Below are 16,036 nucleotides of genomic sequence, written 5' to 3'. Positions count from 1 at the left end.
CCTTTCTGGCACCATTCACATTTTGCTTGTCCAGTTATAACTGGATAATCCTACAGGAGCAAAACATGAACCCCACTGTAGACGCTCTATTATTGCAGTCAGTTCTAATTGTGAAAGGAATTGGAATTCCATTTTTTGAAAGAGAGATAATGTACTATACTATTTTTTTAAATTTTTTAATGTTTATTTATTTTTGAGAGAGAGAGAGAGAGGGAGAGACAGCGAGAGGCAGAGTGCAAGCAGGGAAGGGGCAGAGAGAGAAGGAGACACAGAATCTGAAGCAAGCTCCAGGCTCTGAGCTGTCAGCACAGAGCTGGACGCAGGGCTCAAACCCACAAACTGTGAGATCATGACCTGAGCCAAAGTTGGACGCTTAACTGACTGAGCCACTCAGGTGCCCCAATAATGTACTATACTTAAACATCAATGCCTTCTTTAATTTTTGAAGCAGTCTTTGTATTTTTTTTTTTCCTTTGTGTTGGAAATCATTCTGTGTTACAGTGTGTTCACCCATGTTAGTACTAAGATATATAGGCTTTTACCTGAATAAATCCTAGATGTTGCACATCCTGCAAGCCCCTTGACAACTATATTCCTGCCTGGTGGGAAGAATTAAGTCTCATTCATTTGGTCATGCCCTTCATAGCTCACGGATGCTGGCAGTATATGTGATTAAAATATATATATGAAACACTTCCTTGGAAATGATCTTCTATGAAAATGCCTATCATGTGGTAGCTCTGGGATTGATTCATACTAGACAGTTTTTGGGTATAGTAAATACTGGAAATATGGTGGCTTTCTGATTTTTATGACTGACAAACTATTATGTTTGCTTCCTATGTACCGATAGAAAACAGTAGATAGTTACTATAGATTTGGCATTATTAAATAACTTCAGCACTTCAATTCTCAGGAATGTGTTTAATGAAAAAGGCAAATACCCAAGAGTTAATTAATGTGCAGAAGGAACAATAGGAAAATATGAGACAGTTGAAGATTGAAGATGACAACAGATAATTGCTTTGTGCTTCTGGACTTCTGGTTTACTCACTGACCTCGTATGTGCGTGAATATTAAGTTTAAACATGAATACTTAATTTCAGGTGTTTCAAAATGTTATATACACTGATGAAATACTAAATCTCTTTTTAAAAATGAATATTTGTTCCTTGCTATTCAAACCTAGCCCAAGCTACTATCTTGTCCCAAGTCAATCACTGCAAAACCATGTAGTCTTTCTGCTTTTTTTACTCTGCTACTCTTACAGCCCAGTTTTAAACAAAAGCAAGAACGAGCTTTTAAAAATGTAGATCAGATCAGGTTTCTTCTCCTGCTTAAAACCACCGACGGCTCCTATGACACTCAAAATAACATCCAAACTCCTTAGAATGGTGTTCAGAGCCCTGTATGGTCCAGCTTCTTTCTGCATCTCTACCCTTAGCTCATGTTAACTCCTCTGTTTGCTCATATGTATCAGCAACTCAGAATTTCTCCTAAGTCCCTCCAATATGTCAAGATTGCTCCTATCTGACTATAGATGCTGGAGAGGATGTGGAGAAATGGGAACCCTCTTGCACTGTTGGTGGGAATGCAAACTGGTGCAGCTGCTCTGGAAAACAGTGTGGAGGTTCCTCAAAAAATTAAAAATAGATCTACCCTATGACCCAGCAGTAGCACTGCTAGGAATTTACCCAAAGGATACAGGAGTACTGATGCATAGGGGCACTTGTACCCCAATGTTTATAGCAGCATTCTCAACAATAGCTAAATTATGGGAAGAGCCTAAATGTCCATCAACTAATGAATGGATAAAGAAATTGTGGTTTATATACACAATGGAATACTACGTGGCAATGAGAAAGAATGAAATATGGCCTTTTGTAGCAACATGGATGGAACTGGAGAGTGTTATGCTAAGTGAAATAAGTCATACAGAGAAGGACAGATTCCATATGTTTTCACTCCTATGTGGATCCCGAGAAACTTAACAGAAGACCATGGGGGAGGGGAAGGAAAAAAAAACGGTTAGAGAGGGAGGGAGCCAAAACATAAGAGACTCCTAAAAACTGAGAACAAACTGAGGGTTTATGGGGGGTGGGAGGGAGGGGTGGGTGTGTGATGGGTATTGAGGGCACCTGTTGGGATGAGCACTGGGTGTTGTATGGAAATCAATTTGACAATAAATTTCATAAAAAAAAAAAAAAAAGATTGTGCCTATCTCAAGGTTTTCATACTTGGTCAGAAAAACTCATCCCATAGATTTTCTCCTGGCTGAATCCTGGCTCAAAAGTCATCTCTTCAAAGAGGTGTAGCATTCTCACTTATACATCACCTGGTTTTATTGTATGTACAACAGTCATCACTGTCTGGGATTGTTCACTTTGCTAATTTGATTGTCCATTTTTACCCTTACAATTTACTGAAGCAGCTTGACAGTAGGGACTTTGTATGCTATTATCCCACTGCCTAGGTCATGGTCTGACTCATTGCAGATACTCAATAAATAGATCGTGAATAATGAAGTAATAAATCTAAATGGTTACTTCAAAAAAAATATTTTAAAGAGACAAAGTGCAAGCAGGAGAGAGGGGCAGAGGAAGAGAGAGACCGAATCTCAAGCAGACTCCATGCTCAGTACAGAGCCCAACATGGGGCACGATCCCATGACTCAGGGATCATGACCCGAGCTGAAACCAAGAGCCAGATCCTCATTTGACTGAGCCACTCAGGTGTCCCAATGGTTACCTTTTCTTTATTTCTTAAATTTTTATTTATTTATTTTTCAGAGACGGTGAGGAGCAGAGAGAGGTAGGTACAGAGAATCTGAAGTGGGCTCCACATGGACAGCAGAAAGCTCTATGCAGGGCTCGAACCCATGAACTGTGAGATCATGACCTGAACGTCAGGGAGATGCTTAACCAACTGAGCCGCCCAGGTGCCCCAATGGTTACCTTTTCTTAAGTTACGTATTTTTCTCTCACTTTTTTTTTTCTGGAAATAAAACTGTACTAGGAAAGAAATTACTTATTTCCTTGAAGCTAACAATAATTCACTCATTTAAAGCAAAATTAAATAACCCAAGCAGAGTTTCTTTCCCAGAGATCACCCAAGATTTGATATATTTTCTTAACAGAACATCACAGCAGTGACCTACTTTCAATTTGCAACAATACAAGAGAATATATGAGTTCACCATTTTCCTTGAATGGTAAGACAACACCAATATTTACAATGGGTATTATCTAGCTCTAAATGATCAAGTCACTAGAGAACAGATCTACTTTACTACAAAAACAGGTAAAATTGCCTCCAAATGGCATCAGAGACATGTAAACTATCCCCTTATGCTTGGAACACCTTCTTCAACTCTAGGAGAAGAAATATATATATATGTATATATATGTATATGTAAACATATATATGTATATGTATATATATGTATATGTAAACATATATATGTATGTGTATATATATACATATATAAATATATATATAAATAATATATATATATATAAATATATATATGTATATGTAAATATATACATATATATATAGCCATGATAACTTTATGGAGAAGCAAATACCATCATGCCCATTTTAAATAGTATAGCTGAATTTCACCAAAAATATATGACTTCTCTTTTGATAAACTCATGTTATCTTATAAAAATGTGTGCTGGGAGAAACAAAAAAAAGCAATGATAACAGTTTGAGAATCAGCCTAAGTACAATGAGAAGATGCTATATCAAGTCTGAGTTCTGGATCTAAAAGAAAAAAAATCATAAAGTCCTACAAATGTTGCAGTACGACATTTCCCCTTTTTCTCATAAAACCTTTTCCCATCTGCCTAAATAACTTCTAATTAGCTTCAGAATATAAAGACAAAAAGCATCTATTATTGACATTCTAATTTTAAAAGTTAAAATACTGCTAGTTTCAGACAGTAAGGAACATCTGAATTGATGCAGGAAGCTCCCACAGACAAATATATGTAATCAGATAGTCATTGCTTGGTAGGGGTAAAGTTCACCTTCATTTTCAGTTGGTTGAGTAAAAAATTATATAATTATTCAACCACTCTATAACAGTTGAATATCCATAATTCTGCTATTATAAGAAATGCTGTGATCCAAATACTTATATATGCATTTTTAAGCACATCTCTCATTATTTTCTTTGCAAAATACCAACAGGTAGGATTGTAGGGTTAAAATAAATGACCAACAAAATATTATTTTTGACTTTCAAAAACAGTTTTCAAATAGATATCTTAAAAGCTCTCGATATATACTGCAAAACTGATTCCCAGAAATGTGCCAAATTATATTCCCACCTGTAGTGGATGAGAATATTTACTTTCAACATTAATTACTGGCAGGCCCAGATGGCTCCTAAATTGGATGGATTTTTTTTTTTTAATGCCTAATATATGAGTAACTTAAGAAAAGAAAGTGTATTCTCCACAGGAAGATTCCTGCTCCTTGCTTCCTTTGCTCAGGCATCATTTGGGTCCTCGTGGGTGTAGAAACCTTGGCTCCAGGTGCTCATCCCAACCCCACGAATCTCTGAAGCTTAAGAGCTCACTTATCATTACAGTTTTACCCTCTGTTCTTGGTGCAGGGAGACGTGAATTTTTTGGTTTTCATCTTTTAAATACACAAACATAATTTTAAATGTCATTTCTAAGTGTAGGAGCAGAATGGGGAGGTTTTGGCATGAGATCACTCTACCATCTTGGTAGAAGGTAGTCTATTCTAAATCTTGACAGCTCTATTTTCTTGCTTTAACACTGTGGACTTTATCATGATCATATATTGGTATGCTTATGTACATATTTGTTTAAAAGATCTTGAATGAAATGTGTGTGTGTGTATGTATACACACACACACACACACACACACACACACACACACGTTATGTATTTCTCTTTATAGAAACTTGATGTAGAGAACTCTACTCAGAATTGGTTTTTGACCTTTGAAACAATGTGTGGACCCTCTGGTTGCACTGACATTTAACCACGTTGTTGTTGGGGAGTTACCCTCTCAAAGCTCTGGCTGGGGCTGGCCAGTGTATACTTGTGTTGTGAGTATAAGGATGATGCAGTAGTCTGAGGGGAGTGAGAGGTGAGCCAAGACCAGAGGTGGCTGTGAAGAGTGGGATGGCATTTGGTGCAGAAGCATTTGGTGCAAAGGCTCCCTTTGCATTTAAAGTGTCCTGTGTGCCCCAGTGCATGTCGATGCGTGTGCGCATGTCACTGTGTGTCTTTGCTGCCTAAGAGACCAAGCCCCAGTCAGCTTTCTGCTTGACACAGAATCTGTGTGAATTCTGAGGATTCCAAAAATGCCATTGACTCACCAAGATAAAAGAGGAAAAAGAGTCCATCTGCCCCCCTAGTGAGTCTTTGGCTTTATTCATTACCCCTTCAAATTAGAATGCATTAAGGACTGTCCTCCTGCCAGAAGCACCTCCAATTATCCCATAATTGCCACTGTTGTTAGGCAGGGGGAGTAACAAGTTGGGCATTTGTGCTTTCCTTGTATGTGGCCTCACCTGCCCTATCGAAGTTTTTGGGATTTGCCTGTAACTACAAGTGTTTTTGAAGATTTTTACTCTATTTTTATATTCCATCTATCATTTCCATGGGAATCGTGAAGGAAGGTGGATGCCTGTGTTTGTGCTGCCCATCTACGAGGAAGTCAGTAAGTTCTTATTAAAGATCTCCTATGGAATAGCTGGCCAGTTATTATTTTATTATGCGTTTTATTTTTTTTTATTTTATTTATTTATTTTTTTTTTTAATTTTTTTTTTTTCAACGTTTTTTTATTTTTGGGACAGAGAGAGACAGAGCATGAACGGGGGAGGGACAGAGAGAGAGGGAGACACAGAATCGGAAACAGGCTCCAGGCTCTGAGCCATCAGCCCAGAGCCTGACGCGGGGCTCGAACTCACGGACCGCGAGATCGTGACCTGGCTGAAGTCGGATGCCCAACCCACTGCGCCACCCAGGCGCCCCTATTATGCGTTTTAAAAGTAGAACTGCTTCTTCCTGCCTTTGTAACAGAATTATTTTGTGAAACTAGGTGTCAATCAAAGATTTAAGTTCAAAACAAGTAGTTATTTCAAATAAAGATTACACTAAAACATTATGATATTGACCATGTAAATACTGATGGAGATCGATCGATAGAGGCACCTTGTAGGGGTTCCAATACTGATTGAAAATGCCTATTTTGTCTACATGCTATTTCAGTGGAGGCAGTACAGTGGAACAGACCAAAATTTTGTTATAGTTAGCAAAAAAACAACTGAAAGATAAGATGCTGATTGAGACATTTAGCCATGGTTTCCTGTGATGATTACATTATAACTCAAAATTGAAAATAACATTATATGTTATACATTAAGGAAAGCTCTCATCTGTCATATTTTTCAAATGGATCCAAACTGAAAGATTTAGACGATAGTTACTTAATACTTAGCACAGAGAAAAAGTAGTTTTAAATTAGCTGCTTTAGATGATAATAATGTGGTATCAGCATTAGCAGCACCAGCAGTAGCAATGTCCATTAATGAACACCTTATACTACCAGGTGCTCCGTTAGCTACTTTACATGTATCTCATTTAATCCTCCAACCCTGCCAGTTTAGATATTATGAACTCCACCTTTTATATGGGGAAAGAGGACCAGAGGTTAATTAATTTGCCCAATGAAGTTGGATGGCTAATTGGGGTATTCCCTGGGGCACCTCCAAGGATCATCAGAAATTCTGCAGAACACTGTTTACATGGGTTCAAACTGTTCCTCGAGGATGCCTCTATGATTCACATAATTCTCCATTGCTACAGCTATCCCGATGAGAGCTGGATGGCCAGGTTTGCAAGGCTGTAAAAAGCACTCGTGCCCTCTGTGATCCTACATCTAGGTTCTTAAGTTGGGGTTTATAAACACTCTGAAGATGGATGCAAATGTATATAATTGCACATGTCTGGTAACAGGGCTTTCTCCAGATTTCAGTAGAGGCCACCATCTAAAAAAGGTTCAGAATTATCTTCTAGATATTCCATCAGAGACTGGGTTTAAGCTATAACACCCAAGAAATCTGATTCTCATTTCTGAGGAAATCCCATTGTATAACATCCTAGATTATACTTATGTTAAGAAGAAAGTAAACGCAATTACCCAAGAGAAAATTCTGAATTGTAACTTGAAATAACCAGACAGTCACGCCAAAGGAAATGAGGTAGAGGCTGCAGCTGAATTATCTACCTCATGGTAGTAATTTTCTGCTTTCCATTACATATAGAAAAGCGACTGCATAAAGAGAAAGAAAATGAGCTGAGTTTATCTGAATTATCAAACTGAAAAAGATAGGTCATAAAAATTATGAAAGTACTGGGAATACATGCCAATGTTAGCAATTATATCTCTAAATAAATAAAAAAGACAACGCAGAAACTATTTGCTAGTTTAAACAGCAAATGAGGTACAATCTTACGACATAAAAAGTGCCGATGGACTTTTTCACTTCTCTTCCAAAGGAGTTCTGCTGAATTTCAAATATTTTCTTTGAATAATCATGTTTGACAAATGTAAAGGTTAATGTTAGCAAGGTAATTAAAATTAATGATGGCAGTGTCCACTGGGCTATGTGTGTGTATGCAGGTGTTTCCCTCCACTGGTCCCACCCTAACTTAAAAATATCTGATATTTTAAATTCTGAGTGTACACATAATACATTAGAAGTGATTATTTTCATCTATCCTGAAACCCACAGAATTTCTTCACATAGAGAGTTCTTATAGGGTTTTTGAAATATAATTTGATTTTTTTTAATGTAATAGGTTATACAAAATTAAGAAAAAAAACCTCACTGCACAAATTGTGCATGGTTTCCAATTCTCTTTCTATAACATAGTTTTGAAGTTAAAAGTTACCCCAAAGGGTCTTTGAATATCCTCTACAAAGCCAAACCATTTACTACACAGGACTTTACTCAAAACTTATTATTTGGATACTTTGTGAACAAAGAGTTTTTTCTGTGCCTCTCTACATTTATATTTATATATATTTGATATCTCGTCCCCAGCATAGGAAAGATTAAGAGTGGCAAACAGAGACAGTGGAATGCTAGAGGCCAGCATAAAGACAACCAGCAGACAGACTGACATCAAGAGAAGAGACAGAAGAACAAACAAATTAAAAGGGAGTCCAAATCCATGAAGAGGCAAAAGTGCTGGGAGACAGGAGGAGGGAAGGATGGAAATGACTGATCACTTAAGCTCTCCCCAAGGATCTCCCTGTCTGCTGGGACACTGGCATTACTAAGCCTGTTCCCCTGCATCTCTTTCTAGCCCAGTGCTGACTCTGGGGGTGTCCAGGGACAGATCATGCAGTTCTTTAAGAGAGGTATTCTCCTGGCCCTGGCTCAGGAGGAAATGCCTGAGCCAGCAGCTCTGATGAGTGGGGAACTGGTTCAGCTATTCCATAGCCCTTTAATTAATTACCCTGCTGGGTGCCCCAGGGTCTGTTCCCAGTCTTCCCTGCCTGTGATCCTGGACGTTTTTTCACGGTTCTAGTTAACTTACTGTTTCAGCATTTTTGTCTTTGATCTTTATTGTGTTTTGGGGTCTTTTGCTCAGCTGGGCTGTACCTTCCATTTTATTCTATCTGTTGGGTATTATTCAAAAATCCCTAAATGTTGGTTCTAACCTTCCAGGTTTCCAGTGCTGTTGTGGATTTATTTTTCTATCTGTTCTTCCATTTCAAAGACACTTTGGATGGAAGTAGAGGCAAAAACATGCCTTAATCAGCTATCTTCTGTTGGAGGCCATTTCAGGTACTTTAAATAAAGTAAATATTCTCCCCCTACAAGGAGTGTATCGAGATTTTTATCAATTAGCTCTCAGTTTTACTATAGGCAAGCCAACGCATTTAACAAAATTAAACTGTCAAGCTTGAAATCTCCTTTTGTTTTGTTAAATGAATTACTGGGGGAAAAAAAAGTGAAAAAATGCAGAAAACTTACAATCCATGTCAAGTATGGCCCGAACAGATTTAACAAGTTCCTTAGATTCAAGTGCCAGTGTTGCTGCGATGTTACGTCCGTTCCTTCCCAGGGGTGTGAGGGAAGTCTGAGAAGCTAACAAAGCTCTTCTTTCACTGTGATGGCAATAATGCAAAGATGAGCTTATTACACAATAAATAGTATCCATCTTGGCTGAATCTGAACTCTTATGTACAAAAATATTTGTATTTCTGGGAATATTGAATTCTTACAGTCATAAAATGAAGTAATCACAAAACATTTCTGTTTTCTATTCTTCGTTATGTAACAAAGACATATTTAAAGAATTAGACTGACCTGATAAGAAGGAGAAATAAATCATTTGTTGGGCTTATTTTGTGAGTGCTTATGTTATGCTAACATGATGTAGCCTTTTATTTAGTTTTGTAAAAATTCAAATGAAGCACTCAGACGTAAATTTATTAAGCAGACATTTACTGTTACTTCTTATAATATTAAATATAATTTCAATGTGTATGTGCTCCTGAAATTTCTCTTAAGCTCTTCCATTTGTTGTCCCTAAATCTGAACAGCATTTATAACACTTTTTGGAGATGCAAATGTCACCTGAAATGAACGCACTCTTTTATAATTTAAAATGCTAGGTTTTACTGCAAAAAACCATCACATTAAAACTTTTATTTGAAAAGGGACAATTTTAAACTGATAACAAAACTATTATTATTTATAGTCCATCTTCTTAAGCATGATGATATTCATTCACAAGCAGACACTAAAGCATCAATTCTCAAATTCAAATACAGAGCCTTTATTCTGTGTTGAATGATCAAGTCCTAAATTTATTACAGAAGACATAGATATTAGAAAGACTGAACCATACTGTACTAGAGTTTCAGTTTCTAAGACATGGTGAAAAGTTGCTTAATATTGTTTTTTAAAGTTACCTTTTTTTCCATGAACCAGTTTAAGTTTGAGGGCAAGCTCTGGCTTTTGAATAGTCATTTTTAACCTTCATTTTTAATACCAAAACTTCTGAATTATTATTCAAGGTCACAATGAGACCTTGGAGGGTGGGGACGGGAAATACATCTAACCATACAAGGGAATCTGATTGCTGAGTATTTTAACATTGTTATTGAAAATAATTATTATGAAATTCATGTTATCTTCATTTTATCTTGCATCATAAGCAGCATGGAGAGCAATGTCTGATCTTTCATTAGAATAAAGCATGACAATAAAGTGAGTTCAAAAGTATACTATTATCACGTAAAGTACAGAGTAATCAAATTACTATGGTGCACACCTGAGACTAATATAACATTGTAGGTCAACTATATTTCAATAATAATTTTTTTTAAGTGTACTACCATAGACATTCTTCTAAGGTTAAAAAAAAATGCTTTGTGGAACCCTAAAATAGAATAAGAATACAATGAATCATCATTTATTAAACTGTTGTTTTCATAGGGAAGGGCAGAGTTCTCCTGTCTGCAAGTATGCATTGCTAGAAGTAGAAGTACATTGCTAGTGGCAGCTTTTACAAGATGAGGGAAAAAAACTGCTCTGAAAATGTATAAACAGGAAACTTTCGTTTCTGTATCTCTCATTATGTATCACAATGACCAAAGACTTGCAGTTTGAAATACATAAATTGTATTAGTATGTTTGTAGCTCTTAGTAAGAAACTTTGAATTGGAAACAATCTGTGAACAGTAACAAAATCAAGGTGTATTCTCCAAATATATATATTTTTTTATGTCTACTGAATGTTGAAAATGAAAGAAACCGATTGTATGAACATGTTTTATAAAATTGTTTGCCATAATAACTGATCTGCTGGCTTGAGACTGACCTTTAAAGTGATTTTTATTTATACACAGGATGCTTACAGAACTTCAAGGTAATCCCCTCTTTACAGAATTCCTGACAAAAACAATATAGGTGATTCCTACCTCAATAGAGTACTAGGTTACAGTGACTGACTAAATACCTCCAGGAATTTCTTTTACAGAAATGGGGTCAAAAACAACACGTCCTTGTATCTGTTTCCACAAGACATTAAAAACAGCATCAAATCGTTATGTAGCATCTTAAGGCTGTTTAAGAGATTTCTAGTATTTTAGTCACAATTACCAAATGAAAAACGTAATCATACTCTACAGTAAACACTTAAATGTTCTTACCTTAAATTTGATAAAGGATAAGAATTATCAGAAAGTAATTCTTGAATAGTCTAGAGACAAATAAGATAGTAAAGGAGATATGTAAGTTTGATATTTTTAAAACATCTTTTCTTACTTAACTAATGTTTATAACCTCCCTCCTCCTTTCACTCCCAATTGATTAAAAGGTGTTTCTGTTATGTGGGGAAAAAAGAATCAATTACATTGACATGCAACGCCACTCAGATGTGTAATAATAGCTATGGAAACATTTCTGTATAGGGTAAATATTTATCAAATAATATTTGTATAGTATTAACAGTTTTGAAAAAGAGTTCAAAAAACATAGTATATATTTGGGACCATGTTATCCTGTCTGGATTATTGCTCTGTTAGCAATAGAATCTATTTGTTAGCTGGTCTTTTCATTATTTATGCAATTTTAAAATTGGCTGCTGGTTAGCATTGCTGTTTTGAGCCCAGAGAATGTCTCACTAGCCACCAAACACCATGACATTTATCTGAGTGTCAGTCATATATAGATTTCTTAAAAATGGGCATAAGGTAATGTTAATGGGAAAATTTACCTCTACAAAATGAAGAAGCTTTTCAGTGGATGCCTCAAAAGTTTTTCGAGCCATTTCCGATTTTCGCAATTGGCAGTCGAGCACTGTGATTCTCTTTCTTAACTCCTGAACACTTTCCTGGATAGAGGTATCAAAAGGAGGGTCTTAAACATTTCTTTGATTTTATATCAGTGGCTCCTATGTTCAGTTTTTATAACTAATATCCAACATTACCATATTATTTTCTCTTAGTGTACTTATCTTCTGATTTGGGGAGGCACTTAATTAACTGTATATGCATATTTAAAAGTTAGACTGTATAGGGATGCTGCAAATTTTACAAGATAAGATGCATATGGCTTTATTGATTCTTATAGTAAAATACATTTGAATTGAGTTTATCATTGTTTTGTTTTTGTTTACAACACGGCTTACCAGCTGCTGACAGAAATCGCTACCAGTGTGGCATAACAAAAATTACTGAGAATACACATATATATTTAATGTAATATGATATAATGTAAAGATGAGCTGGCAGAGAAGTAAAGGAATCCTGTGAACAGTAAAAGAATCCCATTGACAGTAAAGGAATTTCATGAAGACAAACAACAACAATGCTGGGTGAACCTACTTATAAAAGAGAATGCTGAAGCATAATTTGCTCTGAGGGTATATCTTTGGGCACACATGCAAACGAGAGAACTTTAATGGGTGAATTGGAAAGAAACAAACCTTACAGAAGTAAATCGATGGTTCTCATTTGGGTTCTGGAGAGTAGGTTAAAAAAAAAAACCTTCATGGGTCCAAACTCATGAAGGTTTGAGGTCATAATTTACATTGCCTGTGTGTCTTATAAATTTATAAGCTGAAATTTTGGTTTAAATAAGTTCTAGACTGGCAGAAGCAAACACAAAACTTCAGTGGAGGGATATTTTCTGAACTCAGATCTCAAAGAATTTCTACATATGTGTCAAAAGAACAAGACCTCAGGAAATAAGCTACCATGAATAAAAGTCAGCTGAAGGAAACAAATTATATAAAGGAAACAAACTATATAAATACAGCAGATATTGGAGTAATCAGATATAGACTACAAAGTAGTGTTTAATGAGTTTTAAAAATTAGGGAGGAATTTAAGACATGATAAAGGGAAAATAAACTATAAAAATAGATCCAGATGGCATAAAAATCAATCTTAAAAATAAAAATATAATCAAAATGAAATCAGAAACTCATTTTATGGGTTTAATATCCAATTAGATATAGCTGAAAAGAGAATGGATAAACTGGAAGGCAGAGGTAAAGAAGGTTTTCATAATGCAGCAGAAAAATAAAATGGGAGGATATAAAAAAAGGAGAAGAGGTAAGGAGAAAATAACTAGATGAAGATATAGTATATACTCAATCTGAATTACACAGGAGGGTTCAGAAAGAATGAAAGAGACATAGCTCAGGATAACAATTTGGAGTTTTTCAGATATATCAAAAGACAATGTTTCTCAGATCAGGAAACTCAGTGAATCTCAAGCACTATAAATAAAAATAAGTCAACACATGAGTCATCACAAACTGCTGAACACAGATGATAAAGAGATCTTAAAATCATCAGGAAAGTAACAATGGATTGCAAACAAATAACAGATTGGCTGCTGATATCACAATCATGGAATAAAGACAATGAAAGAAATTAAGTGCAAACTTACTTTCAATGTAGCAGACATGTATTTCAAGAGCAAGAGTTCAATAAAGATGTTTTCAGACAAACGAAAATGAAGAGAATGTGTTACCAACAGATCCTCATTAAACACGTTTCTAAAAGCTGTACTTCAGGAAGGAAATAATTTTAGCAAGAAGGCCTGAGATGCAAAAAAGAATGCTGGACATAGAAAATGGAAAAGAAGGCATCTATTTAAACAAAAGTTGACTCCACAAAATAAATTGTGATAGTGTCTAACTTATGGTGTTAAAAGTCAAGAAAGAACTAAAATACTGACAAAAATAGAAATTAAGTAGGAAGGAATGATTGGATTTAGGTTTTAAAGTACTATAATATTTAGAAGCAGGGGAAAATTAGTGATTAGTTTTATAATTTGAGTGAAAATAGAATGTTAAAATTTCTAAGATAATCATTAAAAATTAGAAACAGAGTACATACCTTCTATAAACCAGCAGAAGGAAATACATGGAATGGGAATTGGGGAACACAGGAGAAATCTGAACCAATTAAAAAAAAAAAAAAAAAAAACAGACAAGGAGTACCTGGGTGGCTCAGTTGGTTAAGCATCTGACCCCTGATTTTGGCTCAGGTCATGATCTCACAGTTCCTGGGATCAAGCCCCAGATAAAGCCCATGTCGGGCTCTGCACTGACAGTGTGGAGCCTGATTGGGATTCTTTCTCCCTCTCTCTCTGCCCCTCCCGGCTCACACTCTCTTTCTCACAAAATATAAACAAAAAATAAACATTAAAAAACAAACAAACAGGCAAGACATGACACATTGAAAGAAAAAAAAACACAACCAAAAACTAAAGCACAAATAAAATGCATAAAGAGGGTAGAAATGAAGCCAACGGCATTATCAAATAAAACAGGGTAAATGGAAAGATCTTTCCAATTAAAGGTCAAAAATTAGTAAGATGAGGAAACAATTCAGCTATATGTTGTTTACCACATACACAATTAAAATGTGAGGACAATGCAAAGTTAAAAGTGAAAGGAAGGAAAACAGATACACCATAAATACCAAAAGAAAACTGTTGTAACTATTCTAGTATTAATCAAAAATAAAATTAGGGGGAATATAAGAGTGGTAAATTGAAGAGTCACAACATTCCATAAAGGATGATAATGTAATTCCAAGCCTATATATGGCTAAAAACATTACTTTTTTAAAAAGGGGAGATTTTTTTCTTCTTCTTATTTTTTTAACGTTTATTTATTTTTGAGAGAGACAGAATGCGCGTGCGTGAGAGAGCACCAGTAGGGGAGGGGCAGAGGAGCGGGAGACACAGACTACAAAGCAGAAGCAGACTCCAGGCTCCAAGCCTTCAGCACAGAGCCCGACATGGGGCTTGAACCCATGAGCTGTGAGATCATGACCTGAGCCGAAGTTAGATGCTTAACTCACTGAGCCACCCAGGCGCCCCAAAAAACAAGGAAGATTTTAATGCATTTCTCTGACAAAGAAATTAAGATGACTAGAGAAAAGCTGGACTTTACAATTAATGAATCTGATCTAGTGGAATATATAAAACGATACATCAAAAAACCATGAGGAATTCTTTTGAAGCTCACTTTGACCATGTGTGAACACTGGCTATACAGTATAAGCCACAAAGCAACCACCAACATATTTTGGAATCAATTATACTATAGACTAGATTCTCTGGCCACAATGCAATTATCCAGTCTTTTGCTTCAGTGGTGTTTATAAATAAAGACTCAATCATAAACATGTAAATTCTTCCCGAATTCATCTATATATTTAACTTATTTTCAGTAAAAATTCCAGTAGTTTTTTTTTTCTTTTGGTTGAATTTATAAAATACACATAAAAGGCCAAAGGGTCATGTAGCCAACATACTTTTAAAGAAAAAGAACTAGGCAGGATGGTCATATATCAAGATTCCCTATAAAAGATAGAGTAACCAAAACAGTATGTTATTTGTGCAAGAATGTACAAATAGACCAGTGAAGGAGAATAGCGGGCCCTCAGAAAGATAAATGCACACGAAATCTTGATATATGACAGACCTGATTTTGTAGATCAATTAGGAAAGAAGAGGCTTTTGAATAAATGGGGCTGGGATAGTTGGTCGTTCATTTAGTATAAAGAAAGAATAAAATGGATCTCCATCCCCATACAATGCTACGAAACCAATGACAGAAAGATCAAAACTTAGAGGCAGATATAAAGAATATCTTTGGGAATAGAAGAACTTGTAAAAGGGCACATAAGGGAAAAGACTGATAAGTTTGACTACATGAAAGTCAGTGTGTCTTTTGCCACTGGGTGAAAAGTAAGCCAAGAATCTGAGAGAAAAGATTTTTAATAACATATAATTTAATATAGGTTTAGTAACTTGAACACGTGAACAATCACTACATATTAATGTGCAAAGAACAACCTAATGGGAAAAACAATTGTAAGTTATGAAAAGGCATTTCATAAAACATAAATGCCTAACAAGTACATAAATATATGCTCAACTGGCTATCTGGGCCAGGGCAAAAAGCCCTGGTTTATAGCATTTGGGGGTATAAATAATT

General features: G+C 35.7%; 1 protein-coding gene across 1 annotated transcript in view; it reads right to left on the bottom strand.

Moving 5' to 3' along the window:
• The window catches only part of STXBP4 (syntaxin binding protein 4), a 174,993-nt gene that overhangs the window by 64,901 nt on the left and 94,056 nt on the right, over positions 1-16,036 (bottom strand). The window contains exons 14-16 of the mRNA XM_049636450.1: positions 11,789-11,905; positions 11,223-11,272; positions 9,037-9,170 (exon numbers count right to left, since the gene is read on the bottom strand). Coding sequence (XP_049492407.1) covers positions 9,037-9,170; positions 11,223-11,272; positions 11,789-11,905 — 301 coding nt within the window. The remainder of the gene's footprint in view (positions 1-9,036; positions 9,171-11,222; positions 11,273-11,788; positions 11,906-16,036) is intronic.

This window comes from Panthera uncia, chromosome E1 (genome assembly GCF_023721935.1).
Source record: "Panthera uncia isolate 11264 chromosome E1, Puncia_PCG_1.0, whole genome shotgun sequence".
NCBI lineage: Eukaryota > Metazoa > Chordata > Mammalia > Carnivora > Felidae > Panthera > Panthera uncia.
This window is presented reverse-complemented; position numbering and strand designations above follow the sequence as displayed.